This window comes from Lemur catta, chromosome 21, assembly GCF_020740605.2.
Source record: "Lemur catta isolate mLemCat1 chromosome 21, mLemCat1.pri, whole genome shotgun sequence".
Taxonomy (NCBI): Eukaryota; Metazoa; Chordata; class Mammalia; order Primates; family Lemuridae; genus Lemur; species Lemur catta.
In genome coordinates, this window is record NC_059148.1 from 13,124,631 (window position 1) to 13,150,454 (window position 25,824).

The following is a 25,824-nucleotide window of genomic DNA, read 5'->3' on the forward strand; positions in this document are numbered from 1 at the left end:
CCACGTCCCGTAGGCTTATAAAGTTTTATTTGCACATCAATGCATTTAAGCACAAAATATTAAGTCTATTTAAATAAAAATATTAAGTAAATAACAAACCAGCTGGTATGCAGATAAGGCAAAAAAAAATCATTCGGGTGGTGCACAAAGGACTAGAGTTTGAAAACACAGACTGGTTGAAGACTGCGGGCTCTGCAGTCAGACTGCTTGAGTTCCAACCCTGACTTGTTAGCTGTGTGACCTTGGGCAAATCACTTCCCCTCTCTGAGCCTCAATTTCCTGCCATGTTAAATGGAAATAATTAGAATGCCAACCTCCTAGAGTAGTCTAAAAGATAGACTAAGATAATGTGTATAAAGAACTTTTCAGTGTGTGTTGTTTTTGTTAGTGTTTTAATTACTGAGACCCAGGAAGTCGCATCCGAGCCACGACGGGAACCCTGGAGGCACACGTCTGTTTACAGACCCAAGAGACACTGTGGTTTTAGGAACTTTTATTTGCCTGGGAAAGATGGGGAAACTGAGCCTGAAGAAGGGGTGGGGCAAGGGAGCGGAGTGCCGTGTGGGTTCACTTGGGGGGCTCTGTGGCCAGGACAGGGAAGCAGCCCTCGCGATGCCACTGCCTGTCACGCAGGCGGCGCAAGGACTGCATCTGCGGCTGGAAGGCCCCCCACTCGTTCCAGTGCCGGAAGTCGCCAGGCTCCAGGAGGTACTGGTACCCACGGTAGCCGGGATACTGGTAGCCGACCCAGCTGGGGAGAAAGCAGGAAGGACAGAGTGGCGACAGCCAGCCTCCTGGCCTGGCACGTGGAGCCCTGCCAGCCCAGCCTGCGCTCCAGCCATCCCCGCAGTCTGCTCCCCAACTCTCACCTGCGGGCGCTCGGGCTTGGGTCACACGGGGCTCCCCTGTCCTGGCTTTGCCCCTTCCTGCTGTGTCCCCTTGGACAAGGACTTAACCTTTCTGGCAGGCCTCAGTGTCCCCTTCTAGAAAGTGGGCCTGGTCACCGTGGCTGGTTTATTATGAGCGTTTTGGGAGCCAAATGAAAAAAATGCACCTAGAGTGTTTGCTGAGCATGCTGCCTGCACGTGGCAGGGAGATGGACACACGGCCCAGTGACCGCGGAGTTGCTCGGCTCAGAGAACAGAATCGAAGGACGCAAGGACAGGGTTTAGGGACTATGAGGCAAATGAGAGGGAGGGGCTTTATTTTTTTTTTTTACATGGGCCTTGTATGTAAGTGAATTTGTGTGTAGTGGTTGGATACACACTCTGTTCTCAAACATGCCTGAATTCAAATCCTACCTCTGCCATTTATTTACTAGCTGTGAAAATCTAGGTAGGTGAGCTATTAGAACCTCAGTTTGCTGTCTGTAAAATGGGGATGATAGTACACCTCCCTCATGGGTTTGTTATAAAGACTCTAATTGTTCATTTAAAGTGATTAGCACAGTGCTTGGTACATAGTCAGCTTTCTATAAAAGTTATAATGAATGATTCATTTCTAACTTCTGTCATTGTCTCTGCTGGGAGGGTCTTTCCCGGCCTTTCCCAGCCCTTGTGCTCATCATTCAAAGCCTGGCTGAAGTTCCAGCCTCTTCAGATAAACTTTTGACCTGCTTGTCACTCCAACATGCACACATGCAGGTCCCAGAAACCTCCCTTCCTCCTGTGACCTCCTGTACACAAATGTCCTGGCTGGACCGTCTCTTACCTAGTATTGTTGGACACCATCTCACAGGTGTATCTGGGTCCCCCCTGCTAGGCTGAGTGAGCTCCGTGAAGGCAGGAACTTGGCCTTACTCATCTCTGCCTTCCCCAGAGTTTGGCTCACAGACAAGGCTCAGTAAATTTCAGATGGCTTGAATGGTGGGGAGGCAGGTTTCAGGGAAGTGGAAAAGAACAAGAAAAAGGCCAGGGCCCTGATGGGTTTACGGGAGCTCAGAATGAGTCTGGGCATGGTGAGACAGTACCTGAAATTTGCCTAAAAAAGACCAGGGGTGTCTGGCATGGTTGCTTGGAGGCAGGGGGATGGACAAAGCAACCTCCTTTGGGCATCCAGCCCTTCCCTGTGTTCTCAAGGACATGAGGTCATGGGGCTCTGTTTTGAAAGTTTCAAACCCTGAGAGTTCAGAGCAGAAAGGGCCCTTTTAGATCAGGGAGTTGGCAGCACCGAGAGCCCTAGAGGTGCATGGGCTCATGCAGGTTCCTCAGCGAGTCAGTAGCAGGGTCAAGGGCCTCTCATGACACAAGTTCATTGCTCAGAGTCATTCTGCTCACTTCCCCAGAAGCTCCGGATTTCCCTGAGCGTTCTCTCTCCATGGACATTTCCAGCCTCATCAATTCTGACTCCATTATTTGACCATCTGGGTTTAGAAGCTCCTATTCTCTCCCTCTTCCAGCATTTTAGAACCAATGGCCAGATTTGTTTACACTAACATGGAACTCATCAAAGGACGACTCTATTCCCCAGAGGGATAAAACCCTGTTGGCGAATCCCAGACACCAGCACCGGGAGATGGTGAGAAGGGCCATGGCCCTTCCCGGGAATCTGATGTTACATCCTGCAAGGGGGACAGCCCTCGGGGCTGTGTGTGCTTGGGCAGGGGACGTGGACCCCGCGGGAGCATGCTTACGTTCCACTGGTGACCTTCACGCTGCCCACGCGGTCACTGAGCCCGTGGACCCAGAGACTGGGCACATCGTCCTCCTGGATGTCTATGGTTTTGCCCTTGAAATTGGCACCTTCAAACAGGGAGATCTTGTGCTCCTGGGCGTCCTGCGGAAGGAAAGGCTGGGTCAGGCGTGTGAAGTACAAACGGGCCAAAGGGAAGTGATTTAATGGGGTCTCCTGGGTGGGGAAAGAGAGACCTGCTCAGGCCACTGTGGGACTGTCCCCGGATCACTGCTGTCTGGTCTGGAAGGAAACATAAGGACAATGGGATAACAGCCCTGTGTCATAGGGTTGTCATGAGGATGAAATGAGTTCACCCGTGTAGAGCACTGAGTATGACGCCTGGCATACACCAAGTGCTCCCAAAATGTATTTATTGCTTTTATTATTATGGTCAGGGACACAGAGGCTCAGAGAGGTTAAGGTTATTTTTTTATTTTATTTTATTTTTTTTTGTGGCAGAGTCTCGCTCTGTTGCCCGGGCTAGGGTGAGTGCCGTGGCATCAGCCTAGCTCACAGCAACCTCAAACTCCTGGGCTTAAGCGATCCTACTGCCTCAGCCTCCCGAGTAGCTGGGACTACAGGCATGCGCCACCATGCCCGGCTGATTTTTTCTCTATATATTTTTAGTTGGCCAGATAATTTATTTCTAATTTTAGTAGAGATGGAGTCTCGCTCTTGCTCAGGCTGGTCTTGAACTCCTGACCTCAAGCGATCCGCCCACCTTGGCCTCCCAGAGTGCTAGGATTACAGGCGAGAGCCACCACACCCGGCCTAAGGTTACTGATTAGTGTCCAACAGCCAGGGAGGGGCAGAGCCTTTCAGAGAAACATTTCATTCTTAAGCACAATCAGTGTCCCTGTGCCATTGAGAGTTTAACCAATTGCCCTTTTATAAATGCTTCTTACAAGCTGGGTGAAAGTTACCCATTAACCTTGGGGGCACCATGGAACACAGATGTGGGTTCAAATCCTGCCTCTGACATTGATGTGCTGGTGACATTGGGCATTTTATTCTGCCCCTTCTGAGCCTCAGTTTGTTCATCTATGGAATGGGGTTTCGACTGTCTCATGGGATTGTGACTAACAACTAGCCAACTCATGGCTGAGCAGCAACTATGTAACAGGCCCAGCCTTGAATGTGGGCATAGAATTCAGTTCTGGATTGCACAGATGTTTAATGCTGTCATGATAACGTGTCTTATTTTTTAAGTTTGCCTATTATTTCTAAGGGCAAGGATCATCCATCTTTTCAAAAGTAATCACAGGCTGGCTGGGCGTGGCGGCTCATGCCTGTAATCCCAGCACTTTGGGAGGCCGAGGCAGGAGGATCGCTTGATTCCAGGAGTTCGAGATCAGCCTGGGCTACATAGCTAGAACCTGTCTCTACAAAAATAAAAAAAATTAGCTGGGCACGGTGTCACGTGCCTATAGTCCCAGCTACTCTGGAGGCTGAGGCAGGAGGATCACCTGAAGCCCAGGAGTTGGAGGGTGCAGTAGCTATGATCACACCATTGCACTCCAGCCTGGGCAACAGAGCAAGACCTCATCTCAAAAAAAAAAAAAAAAAAAAAACAGGTGTTACCGGCTTTATAGGCCCAAGGGTATGAAGAGCCACGAAGATGAACAGGAAATCATAGCAGAGTGATGCTAACCTCAGTGTTTATGATGCCCCACAGACCTGGGTTCAAATCCCAGCCCCGGTACTTACCAGCTGTGTAGCCTTAAGTCGTCATTTTCTACTTCCGAGCCTCAGTTTCCTTGTCTTTAAATGAATGTTGTCATAGTCTCTGCCTCATAGGACTGTTGTAGGGATTCCATGAAAGGCAGGCAAAGCACCCAGCACATAGTAGGTGCTCAATAAAAGGGCAAGGTGACTATCTATGATTATTCACCACCACCGGGAGGAGGAGGAGCCCAGGATGTAAGCGGATTCTTCTACAAAAGACTCCAATGGAAGATTGTAGATGAAGAAAGGACTCATTGATTCTCTCAGAGGGAATGAAAGCGGATCAAAGTAGGCTTCATGGAAGAAGTGACACTCGAGAGGGGCCTTGGGGGTTAAGCAGGAGTGTGCAAGGCTGAGAAGGGAAGGAGGGTGAGGCAGAGGAGAAGGAAGGGGCAAAGGCTGGAAGGTTGGGATGTTTAAAGCAAACATCTGTGTGGCCAGGGTGCAAGAGGGTGTGTGCGTGGTGCAAGACAGGGTTGGGAGCACGGGGACCCACCGGCTCATGGCAAGTGCTTAACTCATGGAAACAACCATTATGTGTTACTGTTACACTCTTGAGAGCCTTGGGAAGGTTAAGCCGGTTGATGACTTCCCATCGCTAGCGAGGTCAAGACCAAAGTCATTGCCGTGACCTATGAGGCCCTCTGCCAACACCTCCCCTCCGCTCCCTCTGCTGCAGCCACACTGGCTGCTTTCAATTGTCCTGGTCACACCAGGTCGCCCCTGCTGCAGGAGCTTAGCACACACGGCTTTTCCACCTGCCGTTCACGTGGCTGAGCTAATGGCGGTCTGGACCAGCACAGTGGCAGGGGAGACAGCGGGAGGATTAGACCCTCGGATCTCAGCCCTGGCCGCGCAGACAGACCACCGAGGGGGCGTGGAAAAGGTGTCAGCGCCTGGGTCCCAGCCCCAGATAATTCAGAATTAATCAGTCTGGGGTAGGGTCTAGGCATTCGGATTTCTTAAAATGTCTAATAATATATTTTATTTAAACAAATATGTCCAAAATACTATAATTTCAATATGTAGCCAATATAACAATATCAACGCACTGTTTACATTCTTTTAAATAAAATTTTTTTTACTACACGTTCAAAACTTAGTGCGTATTTTACACTTACAACACATCTCTATTTAGCCTAGCCAACATGCAAGTGTTCAATAGCCACATATGGCCAGTGCCCACCATATTGGACAGCAAGCTTCTAGAAGCTACTGTACATGCCCTGCCTTCTAAGCAAGCTCCCTTGACAGAGACTGCCATATAAGGACCATTCAACGACCGAGAGCTGAATCCATGAATTCCTACATACAGTCCATTATGAAGGCAAATAATTCAGCCTCCAATTCTGAGAAGAACATTGGGAATGATCTGGCTAGATAATTCATTAAGGTAAATTTGGTGACGCCAGAACAGCTGATCGTTGGCACCTGATAGCCTCAAATGAATATGCATGAATATTCCCATGATGGTAGTTACCATCGGAGACCAACATGGACGAGTAAGATGCGGCTGGTTCGTGACTCACCATCAACAGAATTCTGGAAAAACTGCACCTCCCTTGGGGATATCACCACCTACCTTGGCCTTGGATCTTCTTGAGGAGGTCTTAGTTAAATATCATAAGAAATTAATTCAGTTATATTATCTTATGATTGAGAGGTCCAAGCGGCCTTTCTACAATATCCTTCTTCTGAGCCATTGTACAGTTTTCAACCCGCGTGTCTGGTGTTTCGGATGGGCATTGGGATTTTAAAAGCTCCCAAGGACGGTCTAAATGTGCAGCCTGGGATTAGAAACATTCTATCAAGAGAATCGAGACAGATGCTGAGATTTTAGCTCTAACAGCTGGAGGGTTTTGTGTGTATCATTTGCTCAGGGTTCCAACACAGGGCCGGGGACAGGGTGCCTGTCTCAGGGATGCTGGGGAATGGACAAGTGCACGAACCAGCCCACTGCCCTTAGACAAGCCAGACGCCACCGCGCCTCCTCCTCCACCTTTCTCTCCCTCTTGCCCTGCTCACCCTCAGGCCGGGGTCGTGCCCCTGCCCTGCCCCACTGCCTCTCCAGCCCCAGCCGGAGGTGCCACTCACCATCTTGACGGGCCGGAAGGACATGAGCCGGTCACTGCGGTAGCTGCTCGACCACGTGTCCCAGCGAGGATACTCGCCCTTCTCCAGGATGAACATCTCCCCGCGGAAGTTGGACTGCTCGAAGGCGACCCAGCTGGACACAGGAAGCACCACAAGAGTTGGGAGAGCCAGGAGGGGCAAAGGCAGGGAAGAGAAAAATGGTTAGCAGAAGCTCCCCACACACCGCACACGACACACACACACACACACACACACACACACACACACACAACTTGCCATCCTGTCTCCCTTGGCACCCAGCCCTGAGGCCAGCAGAAAAGTCCAAAGGGGGCTGAACCTATCTGGGTTTGATTCTAGGCTATCCCACTTACTGGCTGTGCAACTACAGGCAAGTGACTCTGCCTCTCTGAGCCTTGGTTGCCTCATCTACACTAACACACCTAATTTCCTGGAGTTGGCGAGGGATTAAATAAGATAATGTGTGTAATTACTTGGGCAAACTCTTTCGCCAGATGTAGGATTTACACATGCTTTAAGTACTATAAGGATCTAAGGCCAAATAACCTTTTAACCCTGATTACAGCTGGGAGAAAGTCTCTGCTGCTAACATGCCTTTAGCACTTACTGATCTCTCTTTTTGTAACAAAAGGTGAACAGACCACCAGCCCAGAGCTTCCAGCAGGCAACAGTATAATAGCAACAGCATAACAGTACTGTTTGTGTGTTCATTATGTTGATTTTTTATGGATACCTTTTACTTACAGCAAGTGATACTAGCTTTTTGTTTATAAAAGTAATGTAAAGTTTCTTTAAAAATATTTATTTGTGTTTAAAAGGATAATTTTTAAATGAAATGTGTTAAATAAATAACAGTCTCGGAGGTGCAAAGGTAGGGGGAAATTGATCACAGGGGCTGGAATCACACGTGACGGAAAGACCAGTCGGCAGACAGGAGACGTTAACTGGTGTGAGGTCAGGGGGAGGGGAGGATGGTGACAGCTACCTCTCAGGTGCCTGGGACATTAAATACGATCGTGCGTATGAAGGTGTTCAGTCTTTCTCAAGGCTTTGCAAGGGCTAATTAGAAATTTGAAGTCAAACAGGGGCTTTTCCTGGCTTTCCCAGTGCAGCCCGATTACGGGCAGGAAGTGAGCTTGTGTCCCAGGGTGGTCCCCATTTCACAGATGAGAGAGTTGACACTAAGGAACCAACCCCTTGACCCTGGCTCTATGTGTGTCCAGGAGTTCTCGGGGAACAGGAGAGGGCTGAGGGGACACTGAGGCCAGCACCGTCTCCCTGGAGGCAGCTGGGACCTTTCTCTCCTCGGAAGCAGGTGGGGGTGATGGGCCACCACCATGGACGGAGACAGAATGCGTCCCAGGAGCCTCAGGTCTTTGTCCGAGAGATGTGCCAACCACACTGCAGTGACAGAACTGAAGAGGTACACGTTTCCTCCCAGAATAGGGTTGAATCTGCCTCAGCCCTGCCTGATCCGGAGTAGAAAAGGATGGATGGATGGATGGATGAAGGGATGGTTGAATGGATGGATGAAGGGATGGTTGAATGGATGGATGAAGGGATGGTTGAATGGATGGATAGGTGGATTGGTAGATGGGTAGGTGGATAATTGGGTAGATGTCTGGGTGGATGGATGGATTTATGGGTGGATGTACTGATGGATGGATGGGTGGAGGGATGGGGGGTGGGGAATGGCTGGACGGAAGGAGGGAGGGGTAAGGAGATGGATGGAGAATGGATGGATGGACTAATCTATAAATGGATGGATGGATGCATGGATACATGGATACATGGGTGAATGGGAAGGGAGCCTTGGAAGGTGGTACCACGTAGGAGTCAAGAGCATAGACTCTGGAAACAGACAGACCTGAGTTCTAATCCCAGCTCACCATTTATTTGCTGGGTGACTTTGGGTAGCACATAAGCTTGCTAAGCTTCATTCAGCAAAAGAGAAGAAATGATTGCATCTACCTTTTCGGACGGTTAGGAGGGCCTGAAAGATGGAGCGCGTGGAACAGATCTGGCACAGAGCAAGCCCGACAAATGCCATCATTTACGATTAAAGGAGGGCAGGGGAGTGGCTGGAGGTCTGAGCTTATGGGAAGACAGACACTGGTGTGGCCCTGCCGCCCCACCCAACCTCCCCTCAAACCTCTCCTGTCCTAATCAGGGGACCAGTGAGGAAGTTAAAATACTTATGTCAGTGCCTTTTTCTCATCTCCCATGGCTCATTTGAAGCCACAAGCAAGCAAAGAGCTTGGGCAGAAATTTTAATTTACAGGTGTGGAAATTGAGGCTCAGTGGGGTTAAGTCCCCACAGCTTAAGGTCAGAGGGTGGTGTCGGGTGTCAGGATGTCTCTAGGTCGGGTCCCTAGGTCTCTAGGTCGGGTGTCAGGCAGCCATGCCTCTACACCCCGTGCTGAAGGCTGGCTCTCCTCGCCTGCCCACCTAGTCCTTTTCCTCTGTTTTCCCTCACAGCCCTGCCAGCCCCCACGCAGACCCGCGTGCCTGTCAGGGGCAGCCTCGAAGCACACACCCGAGACCAGCTGCATCTTTGTTTCAGGAGAAACATTCTGGGTTTGAGTCACTGGAACCGAAAAAAGCCTGAAACCCCAAGCTGGCCACATCCGGTAGCTTCTGTTCCCAGCTGAGTTCTGGGGCCGAGGGTGGGGCGGGGGGTGTGTTGACCACACCGGGGGTGAAGTGGGTGCAGGAGGGAGAAATGGCCCCCCGGAGCCTACCCTGGCCCAGGGTGACTTGGCTGAATTCACGGGGAAATGAGGGGGGGGACCCTAACCGTCACCTGCCTTGTTTGGGTGCCCACAAAGTGCCAGGCCCGTGCTGCGTTATCTCCTACAGGCCTCGGGATACTAACCCTGTGAGGGGGAGGGGGGCCACCACTCTCCCCATTTCAGAGAAGAGGAAGCTGAGGCTTGAAGACCAAACAAGGCAAATGGGGGTGTCGGGGCTCAAACCCAGGCTCATCTGACCTCAAAGCCTGGCTGCCCATAGCTCTTGGGAGCTTTTAGGGTGAGAGACAAGAGCAACGGGGCCATGTGGATCTGGTCCTGGGGCTGGCACCACATCCTGACCTCAGAACACAGGGGTGGGACCTGGGGCAGCCATTCTTTGGGAGGAACAATTATTTCTGCAATTTTATGAGGGTCCCCAAAGCCCAGAGAAGCCCAGAGAGCCAGGAACAGGCAGCGAAGCACGGTGATTAAGAGCTTTGGGAATGGGGGCTGGCCACAGTGTCTCATACCTGTAATCCCAGCACTTTGGGAGGCTGAGGCAGGAGAATTGCTTGAGGCCAGAAATTCAAGACCAGCCTGGGCAACATAGCAAGACCCCATCTCTACAAAAAATAAAAAATGTCAGCCAGGCATGATGGTATGTGCCTGTAGTCCCAGCTACTGAGGAGGCTGAGGCAGAAGGATCCCTTGAGCCCAGGAATTCAAGGTTGCAGTGAGCTATGATCATGCCACTACTCTCCAGCCTGGGTGACAGAGTGAGACCCTGTCTCAAAAAAAACAAAAAAAACAAAAAAGGAATGAAATCAATTAATTATGTGAGTCAAGTCCTAGCTGTGTCACTTACCAGTAGGTAAGACACTTAACCCCTCTAAACCTCAGTTTTCCTATCTGTCAAATGGGGATGAGAATAGCCCCTTCCTGCTATAGTGTTGTACAATCATCTAGGTAAAGCCCTCAGTTAGTGCCTGGCACCTAGAGGACACTCTACAAATGCTTATTGTTACACGCCTAGGAGAGGGGACGGTGAGTGGACAGTGGCTCTTTGGCCTCCTCCTGCCCTCAGTGATGGGCTAGGGTTCTTTCTTTTTTATTTTTATTTTTTTTTGAGATGGAGTCTCACTCTGTTGCCCAGGCTAGAGTGCAGTGGTATCATCATAGCTCACTGCAACCTCAAACTCCTGGGCTCAAGTGATCCTCCTGCCTCAGCCTCCCGAGTAGCTGGGACTACAGGTGTGCACCACCACGCTCAGCTAATTTTTCTATTTTTGTAGAGGCACGGTCTTGCTGTGTTGCTCAGTCTGGCCTAAAACTCCTGGCCTCAAGTGATCCTCCTGCCTCAGCCTCCCAAAATGCTAGAATTACAGGTGTGAGCCACTGCACCTGGCCCTAGGGTTCTTTCTATGGTAGAAGCAACATTTTTCTGGAGCCCAGAAACCACAGCTTACTGACAGTGTGACTTTCTGCTTTGGATCACCTCTCTGAGCCTCAGTTTCTTCATCTGTAAAATAGGAATGAGAATAATATCTTTCTGTCGGGTTTGAAATGAGGGTGGACATAACATATGCACTGCTAGCATGGTCACGGGCATCGGGGAGGCAGCTGGTAAATGGCAGCTACTATCGTGTTGTTTTTTCCTGTTGGCAGAGGGTGTGCCCCTCCCCTGCCCAACACTCACGGTCCCGAGGTGACAATGATGCTGCGCACGCGGTCGAAGCCACGGTCCCCCAGGTTCGAGCACTCCCCCGAGAATTCCATCCGACGGCCCTGGAAGTTTTCCTGTTCGAAGACCACCAGCTGCAGGAGAGAAGCCCCCGTGCCGAGGGGGCAGAGTGAGTGGGGGAGGGGGGAGTCCCTCCAAACTGGAGAGGCTCCGGGTCAAAAATGCATTAAGTACCTAGATGAATAAAAGCTGGCTGTGCACGGGTCACATAAGAGTGTGACATGAGCCATAGTCTGTGAAATGATCCTGTCCTCCTGTCCCCCCACTTTTGAACTTAAGATCTGCACCACCATTAGGAACCGGTGGACTTTTCTTCCAAGACTTTCTCTGCGCTGTTCCTCCGGCCCGGAATGTTTTCCCCACCACTCATCCCCATCTTGGAGCTCCCACCGCTTTGTGTTCTAGGCTGGGTGTCATGCTCCCTCTTCTGTGCTAGGCTCAGATGTCACCCTCTCCAGGAAGCCTTCCCTGATTGCCCCCTGCCTCATGCGGGCTTGGTTGAGCGGCCCCGAGTGTGCATTCTCCATTAGCAGCACAAGTAACACGCTACACAGTCACTGCCGCTTTGCTTTTGGGTCTCTCTCTCTCTCTCTCTCTCTATGCACCCGTCTCCCACCTTACCCAGACCCCTCCAAAGACCAAGGGCTCCTCCGGGGCAGGGCCTGGGGTTGAGCCATTTCTGCGTCTCTGGCACCTGCCACGAGCTGATGCTCAGGAAACACTTGCCCGTCTACCCTCCGCAACTTGAGCTGACCTTCTCTCATCGCTGAGCCTCCTGTTTTGGTTCCTTGTCCACTTGCTGTCCCAAGCTGGGAAAACTTTGCCATTCACCTGAACTGAGGCAGTTGTCTGCCTTCTTTGAGCCTCAGTTTCCCCAGCTATAAAAGGACGAGGTTCACATAGCCTTGACCCAGAACTTGTACCTTTACACTTGGCTGCCCGGGAGAAACTCCTGTGTGTGCCCAGGGGGGACAGGCGTGAGAACTTCCAGGCCAGGCTGCTCACGAGAGCAAAGCTAGGACCCACCTAAATGGCTCTTAGCAGGAGAGCGACGGTCACACTCTGAGATATCATACGGCAGCCAAAACGAATGCCCCATGGCGATCATCGCACAACAACGTGGATAGACGTTAGGGATCTCAGAGTAAGCGGCAAGAACAAAGAAAAACCCAGAATAATCACATACAGCGTATTTCAGTAAGTGAAGTACACACACAAATATATCTACTGTTAAAGGAATACTGCACGAAAGTATATAAAAAAGGAAGCCAGCAGATGACGGACACAGGGTGGGGACGGCGGTTTCCTGCCGTGGGGGAGGCGCAGTGGGCTCAGGGGAGACACCTTAGAGGTAGGGAGAGGATTTTTATCAAGTCCTGGCCTTTATATAGGTGCTGGGTTGCAGGCGCTTATTGCATTATTAAAAATTATATAAGATTCGTGAGTAAATGTAGGTGAATAAAAAGCTAGCTGCACACAGACCACGTGGGAGCACGGCACGAACCGAGGGAAGCAAAAGAGCCCAGTTCTGTGCAGCTGAGGTTGAAGGCGACCCAAATGCAATCGCAGGGGACTGGCCGCCTTGCTCTCCGGCAGCCCTTCCAACCTGAACCACCTTCAGGAGGGTCTGAGCCCGTCCCGCTGCCCCGGTGAGTCTCCTGGGGGACGGGTGGCTCCTGCTGCTAAGCCAGCCCACTTCCTCCTCTGCTCCCTCTACTGCTTGCTTTCGAGAAACTCAAAGCACTTGCTTGTGCGGGTCTAGCCTGACTGGCAGGTGTCCCTTCAGCTGTGGCGTGTTAGGGTTTCACTGTTGTCATGGTTACAGCACGACTACAGAAGGGGGGGGTCTCCTCTCTCCAGGGGTGTTGAAAGCCCCAGGCCATTTTCGTGGGCTCCCAGATTGGCCGGGCCACGTTTGTGTCTGGGATCCAGGAGCGGGGAGGAGGCCAAGGAGGGAGGCCAAGGAGAAAAGAGGCCCAGGAGGGAAAGGATGGGGAGGTGGGGGAGGAGAAGAGGGGAGAGGAGAGGTGAGAGGGGGAGGAGGGGGAGGAGAAGGAAGAGGAGGAGGAGGAGGTAGAGGAGGAGGAAGAGGAGGAAGAAAATGAGGAAGAGGTGAGAACACGGAGGAGGAGAAAGAGGAAGAGGAGGAGGAGGAGGAGGAGGAGGAGGAAGAGGAGGGGAAGGAAGCAGAGGGGTGGAGCCCAGTCACACCACCCGCAGGTCCTTACCTTGTAGCTCCCAGAAGGCAGGTCCCCCGCTTTGGCAATGGGAACGGGCATGGATGGCGGGGGCAGGGCAGAGCCGGGGCCTGGGGCTGCTCCGGCGGGGGGGCCCCCCCTTCCCCTTGGCATCAGACCCGGGGTTCACCGCCGCTGTGGCCGAGGCCGAGGCCTTCACAGCCTGAGACATGGCTCCCACCTGCAAAAGCCTGTACAGAAACCTCTGGCCAGGTGAATTCGGGGATGGCACCCCCAAGCTTCCTGCCCGCTCTCAGACCCCCTCGCCCTGTGTTTTCAGGCTTCCTTGAGCTCATTTCCTCTCTTCCTCCTTCTGAAACATAAGCCTGGGAGTTTTTCGTGCCATCCCTACCCCCAGCTGAGAATTTCCTGTCGGGGGACCCCGTATCCCTAATCCATCCTTCCGCCAAAGCCGTTCGCCCCACCAGCTGTTCTACCCTCTGTGACTCAGCCAGGTCCCTCCTTGGCCCCTGCAACTTCCCGCACCACGTATCGCAGTGGTTTGCTCGTGTGCCTTTAATTTGCCTCCCAGATTAATATCAAGAGGTCACATTCGGGAGTTCTGAAAGCACGGCAGGCATTGTTACACGCATCAGTTAACTCATCCGACTCTGACTCTAACCCCGCGGAGTCGCCGTTGTCATTGTCCCCTTGGAGCAGGCTGAGGTTGGAGAGGGGAGGTGCCCTGCTCAGGCCCACGCAGCTACAGAGTGGTCAGGCTCTGATTTTCACTCAAGCAGACGGACCCAGCAACGGGGTCTTAAATGCTCTGCGTGTATTTGCCCTGGTGTATCCGCCCCTCCAGGCCTAGCCTTGGCTTTGTGCCTGGCACATAGTAGATGCTCAATTAACATCTGCTCAGAGAATAAACGCATGCTCCTCTCTCCTTTCCCCATTCGTCCACTGCCTCTGGCATTCTCTGGGGGTGGGTGTGTGGGTACAGATTCAGTCCTGACACTGGGGCATAAAGGAAGACTCAAGCAGACGACGTATTTAGTGCATGGCGAAGGTTCTAAAAATGAGGACTGTGGCTGCGTGGGCGTTGGGTGGAGAGGGTTTTGGTCAAGTCCAGTGGTTCCTCCTTGCTTTGGGGTCAGGACTACTTTGAGTGCTTGATGAACACCTTAACCTTGCCTCCAGAAAAAAACATGCCCCCTTTAATTTTGGAGACAATGACAAGGGATTCGAAGACCCCCACTGCACAGATTAAGACCTTCCAGTCCCGATGATTCCTGAACACTCTCTGGAAGACAAAGCTAATTGGGGCAAGCAGATCCCTCCCCCGGCCTCCCCTGAGGAAGGCTGTGGATACTCTGGGATTCTCTGCCCACCGTGGCCGGGCCAGACATCTGGACCACATCTGTGGCTTTTCAACACTCCCCCGGGGGCTGGGAGCTGGACTCATTCCCTCCCGGGGATGTTCTCATTCTTCCCTCCCTCTTCCTGTCCTCTCTTCCTCCCTCTCTCTGCCTCTCTGTCTATTTCTCTTATTTATTTATTTATTTTTGAGACAGGGTCTCGCTCTGTCACGTGGGCTGGAGTGCAGTGGCATCTTCATAGCTCACTGCAGCCTCAAACTCCTGGGCTCAAGCGATCCTCCTGCCTCAGCCTCCCAAGTAGCTGGAATTATAGGCATGCGCCACCACGCCCGAATAGTTTTTTCTATTTTTCGTAGAGACGGTGTCTCACTCTTGCTCAGGCTGGTCTCGGACTCCTAACCTCGAGCAACCCTCCTGCCTCCACCTCCCAGAGTGTTGGGATTACAGGCGTGAGCCACCGCGCCCAGCTATATCTGTTTATTTCTGTCCCCCTCTGCCAATCTTTCTGTCTGTTTTTCTCTCTCTTTGCTTCTTCCTCCACCAATATCTTGCTCTCTCTTTCTCTCTCTTTCTGTCCTTCCTCCACGGTCCTGCCTCCCTGGCATTCACGTTACTGCTGCCCCTGCCTCCCTCTCTCTGCCCACCTTCTCCTCTTCCCCTTCCGCCCCCAGCTGCACGGTGGGGTCTCTCTTACCTGGGGACTTGCTACTTCCTGCTGGAGGCCAGGCTCGGAGCGGGCAGGTGCAGTGGGCGGCTGGAGGCCGACCCCCCATTTTATAGTCTGGCAGACATCAGGCCCTATAGTCTGGGCACAAAGTGGGCGCTGGCTCAGCAGGCCTGGGCGAGCAGTGGGGGACTGGGGCCCCGGCCTTGCCTGGGTCACTGCAGACAGCAGCACTTTCCATTGTGCGCCCCGCGCACACAGCAGAAACCCGGCCCCACCCTGACTCCTCTCTCTCAACACCCCCAGCCCGGGGCGGCCCCGGCCTGGTCCCTGCTGGCTGCCAACATGGGGCCTGAACCGGGCGACCCTGGAAGGAGGGAGCCCTGGGTTGGAATCCTGACTCCTGACTCAGCCACACGGCACTGAGTGGGTGGCTTTTGGGAGCCATTTACCCCTCTGTGTCTGCAGTTACGGGGTGGGCACAAGCGTCCCTACTGGGTGCTACATGGGAACAGCAATGAGCACAGGAGAAATGTTCTTAAAGGCAGGTGAAGCTTCGATATCCACAGCCACGTTTACTAAGTGCTTACTGTGTGAGCTAACAAATGCTTTGCCCGTGTCCTCTCTGTCAGTCCCCGGGAAACCTGCCGTATTTGGTACTTTGGTTGTACCCATTTTACAGATGAGGAAAGCCAGGTCACAGAGGGGTGAGAGCCAGGCCAAGCCGGCTGGCTCTGGGCTTCTGTGCTTCCTTCTCGCGCCGTCCGACCCTGGCCTCGCCTGACTCGCTGATTCTAGGTAGGGCTAGGGATGAGGGTGAAGGTCTTTTGTGCTCAGGTGGGTTGAACAGTCAAGACCTGGATCCTGTTCTTCTGTCCACACTGGGCCCCATCCTTTCCTGACCTGCCTGCACTGCCTCCCTGGTCCCCTTCTCTGACCCCAGGGACAGAGCTGGTGGCCAGAATCTGCCTGCCTGCCTTGGAGCCTTCCCCTCTTGGAAGCCCCAAATGCCACCGTGCTGTGTTCCCCACTGGCCCCAGCACCTGGGGGAGTGCCCGGCACACAGTAGGCCCTCAACCAATATTTGGGGACTCAATGGCCATTCTAGTGGATTGTAACAGAAGGGCGCAGAGGAGAGAGGTAAACCAGGGTGGGTAGGGAAGTGGGCGGCAGATGGGGAGAAGCGGAGAGTGACAGAAAGAGAGAGGATGGACACAGAGACACAGGGGGCAGAGGGGAGGCGGACGACGAGGGAGAGAGCCGGAGAGACAGCGGCCAAGGCAGGGCACAGGGACTCAGAACAACAGAACAGACGCCAGAGATTATAGGGTCCAATCTCCTCATTTTGCAAATGGAGAAACTGAGGCCCAGGTGGAACAAGTGACTTCAACAACTTCAACAGGCTGTGAGCCCACGGTAGAGCTGGGGTCAGAGGGACCCAGGGGAACTGCTCAGCCAGGTCACCTGCAGTCTGATTGCCCAGCCCCAGGCAGGGTGTGTGTGTGCTGGGGATGGGGGGGTGTCTGTACAGGTTCCTGCCTCTTCTTTGGGGGTCCAGGCTCCCCACGGAGCCCAGCCCTGCTTTGAGATCGCCCCGGCCTGGGGCCAGCTCTGCCTCTGCCCTCCACACCCTCCTCGCCCCCGCACCCCGTCACTTCCCAGCCTCCCCTCAGCCTTTCATCCCGGGCCAAGGCCCGGAGGGGGGGCAGGAACCGCAGGATGGAGCAGCCGCAGAAACTGGGGCCAAGACCCCCGCAGTGGGGGCCACCCACAGTCTGGGCTTCAAGGCCAGCCTCTCTGGGGCAGTTCCGTGCCCCCCTCGGCAATGGGCCGTCTGCCAGAGGGTGGGGACAGAGATGGGAGCTGGCCCACCATGCTGGGTGGCTCCACTGTGAGCATTTCCCTGCCCATAATCCTCACTGCGATGGTGGCGTTTCTGAAGTTGGCCCCATCTACAGACGAGGAGACTGAAGCAACTCCTTTCAACTCGCCCAGCCTGTTTTCTCGTCTGCAAAATGGAATGGGGACTCTCATCTTTTAAACTCCTCACCCCAAGCTCTCGAAATCTGTGCACTCCTGCTTTCCGATGCATAACTATTGAATAGCAGTCGTTTTTACTATTAGCAGTGATGATGATGAAGATGATGGAGATCTATAACTTTTTTTTATCTTCCAGGAGCTGTTCCAAGTCCTATTCATGGGCAATTCACATCTGTCCTCATAGTACCCCTCTCTCTTAGGAATAAACCCAACCTTCCTTGTTATGCCCATTTTATACACAAGCAAACTGAGGCTCGGAGAGATTAAGTAACATGCTCAAGGTTACCCAGCCAGCACAGGTGGGACGCAAACCCAGCCTGTCTGGCTAGAGAGGCTGCGTTCCTAACCTTTAATTTTCATGGCAACCCTTCATCAGTGTAATGCATTTGATAGAGCTGTATTTAACCCTCCCAGGAAGGAACTGATTTTGCCATTTTACGAGTCAGGAGCAAGACTTAGATATTGTCCAGGTCACCCAGATGGGAAGAGGCAGGGCTGCATTTCTCCTTGGGTGATCTGCTTCCCAGCCGTGCTCTTTTCTAGGCTGTAAGAGGCCCTTTTATGCCAATCCGGAGGGCAGGGCGCAGGGACACGATGCACACAGGGAATTCTACAAGCCCCGGCTATTTGGCAGGTGTGCTACAGTTTGCAACACGTTTGTACCCTACAGCTCCTTCATTCTGCCCACAGAACCATCTGGACTCATCTTTGGCCTTTATGGACCCTGCAAGGCCTGATCCAGCCCCCATCTCCTGCCTTGTCCCCATTTAGGTCCCCTGAGCTCCAGCTCAGTTGTGCTACCAGCCCTTTCTCATGCTTGTGCCCCCTGCTCCTACCTCTGCATTTTTTGCTTAGAATGCCCCTTCTTCCGTTTCAATCTGTACAAACCCTCTCCACCCTTCACAGTCTCGTTCAAATGCCACCTCCAACATGCAGCCTACCCTGCTTGCTCCAGCTGGAAGAAGAAGGGGGATGAGCAGAAGAAAGGAATACTCATTTGTTTAATGTTTACTCTGTGCCAGGTATGTTACATAACCTCACAGCCACCCTGTGACAGAGTGTGTTTCTGTCCCATGTTATACGCAGAAATAGAAGGGAAGGGAAGTGACTTGCCCAAGGTCACACAGCCAGGAAGGATGCTTTTGGACTCCTCATCGAGTGCTCATTCTCTTGCTCGAGTCAGGAGCCCTGTGGAGCTGATTAAGGCAGACCTGCCACCTCTTGCCTTCTTCGTGGCTGATCCCTGGGGCAGGCGACCCGACCTGTTCCCTCCCAGCTAAAGCCAGAGCTGCTGACTACTCTCCATTGGTGCTCCCGCCAGGGCTGGCCTTTGTCTCTGTGGCTCGCTTGCTGAGTCGGGGCTTTGTCTCCCAGGGGCCCCTCTCCCTTCCCTGCCTATAAGAGCCTGACCTCGGCTGGTCTCGGGTCCGACATGTTCTCTGGGCCCATCCTGGTAAGTCCCAGGTTTGGAGAAAGCGGGGGGGGCGGATCAGAGCTCTGAGTGAGCGTGCTGGGGGTGGCGGGGAGCTCAGGTCCCCAATCCTGGGGATGTCACTGTGTCATCCTGAGTGCCAACCTCATCCTAACCAAGGACAGGCCCCAACTGTCAAGACCAGAGCCTGCTACCCCCATTTTAAAAACAAAATTACTCCTGTAGTCTTGTTGCCTAAATTTCTACCATCAGAGCTACCTCTTTGGGGTAGGCGCTGTCTTCGGAAGGGCTCTCGTAAGCTGGGCATTTTGGCACTTTCTAGAGTGATGCATCCACGCTCTGGCAGCCACAGAAATTTTCCTGTGGCAGGCAGACAAAACGATACAGAGCAGGGGCTCAGAGGCAATGGGCCTCGGAACAGGTAAGTTTGAGACAGGGACAGGACAGAAGATGGCGTTGGTCGCGGTTGGAAAGGATAGGAGAGGGATAGGTCAAAGCCACGCTTTGCCCCTAGCCAGTCACACTGGGGCCCCATCTGGGTCCCGACCTGGCCCAAACCAGCCTTCAGCGTCAAGGAGAAGAGCAGAGAGTCAGGCGGGAGATAATCATGTTCTTCTCCTCCGTAGGAAGGGGCCAGCATGACCCTGCAATGCACCAAGTCAGCGGGACACTGGAAGGTAGGAAGAGGCCTGGGGAGGGGGTGTCCGGGGGGGGGGGGCGCCGGTTAAACCCAAGTCTGGAGAACCCCTATCTTCACCTCCATTGATTTCCAGGAGGAGGGGGTTATGCCCATTTCGTAGAGGATGCAGCCAAGGCTCAGAGTGGGGAAGGGACTTGCCCGAGGTCACACACATGGAGCTCGAATTTGAACTTGGGGCTCCTGGTCTCCAAACTTGAACTGTTCACACTCTCTGGCAGAGCTGCACACAGTCCTTGGGCATGATTTCTTTGACTGTGTCTGTATTCTAAAAAAAAAAAAAAAAAGCTTTTGAATCTGTCATCATGTCATCAGCCTTTAAAAACCCGGAGGACCCATGTTAAAGTCCAGGTTTAGGGATTGTCTCGAGACATCGAAAAGTCTGGCTCACATTCCCACATGGCAACAATTGGTGGCACTGAGCAGAGGCCTCACCAGTGTCCCACAGCCCTTGCCTCCCGTGCCTGCCCGGCCCCTGGAGGCAGCTGAGTCTGCAATCCCTGCTTACCGGCCCTGCTCCACCCTGAGTTTGGGGTGAGCCCCCAAGCCCTCCCCCCCAGCAGGACTCTGATGTAGATCTCCATCTTTTCTTTCCGGCGCAGATGGTGGTGTGGGACGAGGAGGGCTTCCAGGGCCGGCGGCACGAGTTCACAGCCGAGTGCCCCAGCGTGCTGGAGCTCAGCTTTGAGACTGTGCGATCTTTGAAAGTGCTGAGTGGAGCGTGAGTCCAGGGGGATACTGAGTCGGGCTGGGGGGCTGAACAGGAAAGACTCTAGAGAGAGATGCTGGAACTTTTAGATATTCTAGGCCCTATCTTCCCAGGCTCTTACTGTACCCATGTGCCCTCCTGAAGAGCTAAGGAGTGTGCAGGACTGCCATGTAAGGTTACACAGGTTGTGCACTGCCCAACTCTAGGGGCGTCATCCACATAGACCCTGCTCACTGGATGAGGCAGCCCTGTGGGGGTAGACCCTCCCCAGGGTTGGGTTTCAAATGGCCCTCATAGGATAAATTGAAGTCATTATCACTCACCAACAAAAGAAGGTAACTGTAAAAATAAATATAGTAAAAAAAAGCTATTAATTTTTAGCTAAATATTATCGCTTCTCTGAGACTCTAAGCATGAAGCCTGATCTCTTTTTGTTAAAGAAGAAAGAGAGAGAGAGAGAGAGAGAGAGAGATTAGTAAGGTGTAGAGAGGTATGAAGGACACACTAATGGCACACTGAGGGTTTCTAGACCAGCGAGCGCCATTCAGTAGAACTTTCCGCAATGATGGAAATGTTCCACATCTGTGAGGTCCATTTCAGAGCTGGCCCTGTGTGACCACTGAGGATTTGAAAAGTGGCAAACATGCCTAAAGAACTGACTTTTTTATTTTACTTGATCTTAATTTATTTAAGTTTAAATATAATTAGCTACATGTGGCCACCGGCTGCCATATTGGATAGAAGTTTCTAGAAGGTTGGAAAGTCGATTGAAAGGAGCACATGCTGTCTCTATGTGAGTCAGAGTCACTTAATACTCTGCCTGTGAGTGCCACCTGAGGTCACCTTGGGCGATGTTTACACATTACAAAAGAGGGTGGTAAACATTCTTTTAGCTTCTGATTTGTACAGGTGGGGAAGGGGGCTCCGATGGGATCGGTGGCCCGACTAGGGACGTGTCCAGCAGGCTGGCAGACTTGGCCAGTAAGCAGACACTGAGTCTGGATAGATTTAGACGGGTCATTACCTATATAGACAGCAAACACAAGGTCCATATGGCGTCAGCCTCCTGTGTCCCTTGCCCCACGGGACAACACAAAACCCAAAGGTGCTCAGGTAACAGGCAGCAGGAGTGGTGGGCACCCCGTAGCTGAGGAGTCACTCGCATGTTTCAGCTACAGCCTGCTGCTGTCCCCTACGCCGTGGCGAGGTGAGAAGCCCCATATCTCGTGGGAACAAGGGGCAGATGAGAAACCACCCGGCGGGAGCCTCCCTCCAGAGGGGAGGTAAATCAGAAATGGTCTCGTGGCAGCTGCTCACGAGACGGCCCGTTTGCCCGTGTCCCGGCGGGATCACGAGGAACCCACCGAGGCTTAGGTCAGCCTGTGGTTGAGCCTCCCCTGCGTGGCCTATGTGCACACATAGGAGCAAGGTAGTCAGGGCACCTGCGTGGAGCAGTTTCCCTGGGTCTAGAACAGGCTTCCTCAACCTCAGCACTGTTGGTGTTTTGAGCTGGATCATGCTCTGTGGTGGGGCTTGTCCTGTGCACTGTAGGACGTTTAGCAGCATCGCTGGTCTCTGCCCACTAGGGACCAACTGCAGCCCTCCCCCCGTCGTGAAAACCAAAAATGTCTCCAGGCATTACCAGTGTCCCCCGGGGGCACGGTCGCACTGGAATGATAATCACCGGTCTTGAACTCAGTGAGGGAGCTCTGACCTCCCACGCTCTAGCTCTACCCTCTGCCCGCAGGTGGGTGGGCTTTGAGCACGCCGGCTTCCAAGGTCAGCAGTATGTGCTGGAGAGGGGTGAGTACCCCAGCTGGGACGCCTGGAGCGGCAACACGGCTTACCCCTCCGAGAGGCTCACCTCCTTCCGGCCCGTGGCCTGCGCTGTGAGTCCTACCACCGCCACGTCCCGGGAGGGCCTAAGCCCCTCCAGTGGGCACTTGGGAATCAGATGTCCCAGAATTCACGGGCTTTTCAGTCTCTCTCCTCTCTGAGCCTGGGTTTCTTCATCTTGAAATGGGGCCATAGCACCTATGTCGTGGGAAGGGGAATGTACGTATGGCATCTGGCCAGAGCCTGCTGTAAACTCTCCATCCACAGCAACTTTGGTTGTGCTATGAGCCCCTGCGAGAGACCTTTGTGTCATTCTTTTTGTGACTCAGGGACCCTTGGAGAAACTGGGTACAGGGCCAGGTGGGAAGGAAGGGTTCCATTCCTTGCTCCCAGTTCATTATCAGTGCTCCTGATTTTATATTTTACTATTGTTCGTGGAATCTGGGTGGAGGTGGACATTATCATCCCCATCTTACAGATGACAAAACTGAGGCTCAGAAAGATGTGGCTTTTTTTTATTTTAAAGCAACTTTTATTAATTTAAAATTATGTAAGTCACCATCTTTATCATCTAAAATTCAGAAAGAAAAACCTGACATGGCAGAATAAGAAAATAAAAGTCACTCATCATCACATCTCTGACCCAGAACCCCACTGCTATCAGCGCTGGAGATTTCCTCTGGTCTCGTTTGCCAGTCACAGATTACGTCGCTGAGTGTCCCTTATCTGAAATGCTTGGGACCAGGAGTGTTTTGGATTTCGAAATTTTTTTTGGATTTTGCAATATTTTCAGTACTTACCAGTTGAGCATCCTTAATCCAAAAATTCAAAATCTGGAATGCTCCAATTGATCAATTTCCTTTGAGTGTCATATCAGCACTCAAAAGATTTTAGATTTTGGAGCATTTCGGATTTTGGATTTTTGGATTAGGGATGCACCACCTGTATATCTAGGTCTATATCCGTATCTAGATCTACATTCACACCTACATCTCTATCTTTATTATCTCTACCTACATATCTACACACATGTAATTTTTTTTATAAAAATGGAATCATATTGAACCTAGGGCTTGAGAACCAGCTTTTATCACTGAGCAAATGTATCACGCTCATCATTCCAAGTCATTAAATCTCACTTGCAACATCACTTTTCACAGCTCCCTAGTATTCCCTTTTGTGAATAAATTCATTGTATCATTTATTCCACAAATCCCCCATTGTTGGACGTTCAGGGTGATTTCTTCTTTTTTAGTGTTATGATGAACATCCTTGGAGCATATTTGTTCCGTGATTATTTTCTTTGTGCATCCATCTTGTAGGTGGTGCCCCTCTTGTAAGGTTTCTGGTACCTGTCGCCTTATTGCCCTTCCAAAAGGTTTGCAAGGAAGGCTGATTTGGGAGACAAGGGTGGGGATCTAGATTCTGGCAGTCTTACCCTGTCTCTTGTGCCTGTAGAATCACCGCGACTCCAGGCTGACCATCTTCGAGCAAGAGAACTTCCTGGGCAAGAAAGGAGAGCTGAGTGACGACTATCCCTCCCTCCAGGCCATGGGCTGGGACGGCAATGAAGTGGGCTCCTTCCACGTCCACTCTGGGGCGTAAGTGTATCCAAGGCTCTGCCTGGCAGGGAAAAGAGAGGATGGTGGCAGGGGTAGGGCTACCTCCTGCGAAAACTGTGCCGGGGGCTTTTGTGCTCTGATGCCCACGTTCCAGAGGAGAACACTGAGGCACAGGGAGGTATCAGGCAGAATTTGTGGGATTGCAAGTGGCGGATACCCAGATCAAACTGGTTTAAGCGCAGAGGGTATTTATGGGCCCCTGTAATTAGCTTCAGGCACAGCTGGATCCAGGTGCTACAGCAGGAATCCATCTTTCTCCCTCTTGCTCTGCCTGCCTCCGTGTGGCTATATTCTCAGATGAGCTCTTCCTTGTAAAGTCAAAGATGGCAGCTTCATCTTTACATTCCAGCCCCAGGGAAAGACAGTGGACCTTTCTCAATGATTCTATCCAAGATTCCAAGAAAGGTGCTCATTGGTCCAACTCAGATCATGTGCTCAACTTTGAACCAATCACCATGCTCACAGGAATGTGTTGCTCTGATTGGCTGGGCCCGATCACGTGCTCATTGCTAGAGTCAGCCCCACTTTCCCACCTTGACTTAGAGGGAGAGGGGTGACAGGTGCTGTGACCAGAAGAGGGGAGACAGGACGCGCAGACATAAGGTAACTGTTGGCTGAGGTGTGAGATCCTTATTTAGGGAGGACGTGAGAGCCACTTTCCCTTTGGCTCCTGGGGGGCAGGGGTGAAGGTGGGAGGCAGGTTCTTTTTGTTTGTCTTTAGTGTCCTCAGGAACCACCAGAGAGCCCTGTTGTCTTAGAGAAAGATGGACCCCTGGTGACACTTGAGTCCACTTCCTCTTTTACAGCGAGGGAAGCGGAGGCTGACGTTTTCCAAATAATTTGAAAATTACCAAATTACATGAGTGCTACAGAAGTACCATAAGTGACAGTGGCCTGATTTGGGGAACGAGTCAGACTGTCCTCATGAAGAGATGATTCCGCTCCGGCCGGAAGGGCAAAGACCACTCTGCTAGGCAGAGAAAGGCTGGAATGGCGTTCCTGGCAGAGGGAACAGCATGATCAAAGGCCCGGTGGTAGGGGAGAGAGCGCGGCACGTTCTGGGCTCTCGAGGAAGGGCAGGAAGGCTGGACTGGGTCTGTAGCATGGGTCCCTTTGCCCCTGCCTCGATTACCCTGCTGGTGCCTCTGTGGGGTAACTGTCTGCCTCTCCCCTTTTCCAGCTGGGTTTGCTCCCAGTTTCCCGGCTACCGAGGTTTTCAGTATGTGCTGGAGTGTGATCACCACTCGGGTGACTACAAGCACTTCCGGGAGTGGGGCTCTCACGCCCAGACCTTCCAGGTGCAGAGCATCCGCCGGATCCAGCAGTGAGCGGGCCGGGCACGGAGGAGCGCATGCGTGCTTGCCCGCGGGGGCGGAGCTCTGGAGGCTGTGACGCGCTCCCTCCCGCTGCCTGTCACTGTAACCCGTGTGAACCCAGCACCCATGTGGGCCAGTCCCTGCACAGTCGGCACAAAAATCTCAAAGTAATAAAAAAAGAAGGTCCAGTGTTCACCGTGCTTTTCCATTTTATTAATCTTTTCAAACAACCAATGTTTGGCTTTATGAATTTTCTCTAGCATTTGTGTTTTGTTTCACTGATTTTTCCTCCTGGCATCTAGTATTTCCTTTCTTCTGTTTACTCCAGATCTACTTTGTTCTAAGTTTTCCTAGGTTTTCAAGATTAGACTCTTGGGTCATTAATTCTAGATCTCTCTTCTCCTCCAATACAGGCATTTAGAGCTATAAATTTCCCTCGAGGTGTGGCTTCAGCTACTTTCCACAAATTTTTTTTTTTTTTTTTTTTTTTTTTTTTTTTTGAGCCAGAGTCTTGCTTTGTTGCCCGGGCTAGAGTGAGTGCCGTGGCGTCAGCCTAGCTCACAGCAACCTCAAACTCCTGGGCTTGAGTGATCCTCCTGCCTCAGCCTCCCCAGTAGCTGGGACTACAGGCATGTGCCACCATGCCCGGCTAATTTTTTCTATATATATTTTTAGTTGTCCAGATAATTTATTTCTATTTTTAGTAGAGACAGGGTCTCGCTCAGGCTGGTCTTGAACTCCTGACCTCGAGCGATCCACCCGCCTCGGCCTCCCAGACACAAATTTTAATTTGATATGTTTTTATTATCATTCAGTTTGACATTTTTCTAGTTTCTCTGGTGACTTTTTTTCCTCGGGTTATTTACAGTTTATATAAATTCTAAATACTTGAGGATTTTCTACATATTTTATTGTCACTGATTTGAATTTTAAGTCCATTGTGGCCAGAGAACATCTTCTATAAGATTT

The 25,824-nt window shown here is 52.1% G+C and overlaps 2 protein-coding genes across 2 annotated transcripts; one reads left to right on the forward strand and one right to left on the reverse strand.

Moving 5' to 3' along the window:
• Nucleotides 1-478: 478 nt before the first annotated feature.
• On the reverse strand, nucleotides 479-13,494 carry CRYBB1 (crystallin beta B1). Its single transcript, XM_045534366.1, is given in 6 exon segments — nucleotides 479-751; nucleotides 2,633-2,775; nucleotides 6,493-6,625; nucleotides 10,939-11,057; nucleotides 13,212-13,319; nucleotides 13,321-13,494. Coding segments are annotated over 6 exon segments (759 nt in total). The 5' UTR covers nucleotides 13,393-13,494; the 3' UTR covers nucleotides 479-567.
• Nucleotides 12,331-25,041, forward strand: CRYBA4 (crystallin beta A4). Its single transcript, XM_045534367.1, has 7 exons — nucleotides 12,331-12,632; nucleotides 18,150-18,265; nucleotides 19,302-19,352; nucleotides 19,975-20,093; nucleotides 21,829-21,970; nucleotides 23,376-23,518; nucleotides 24,720-25,041. Exons 2-7 carry the CDS (start codon nucleotides 18,248-18,250, stop codon nucleotides 24,865-24,867), a joined length of 621 nt encoding a protein of 206 aa, XP_045390323.1. The 5' UTR covers nucleotides 12,331-12,632; nucleotides 18,150-18,247; the 3' UTR covers nucleotides 24,868-25,041.
• Nucleotides 25,042-25,824: the final 783 nt, after the last annotated feature.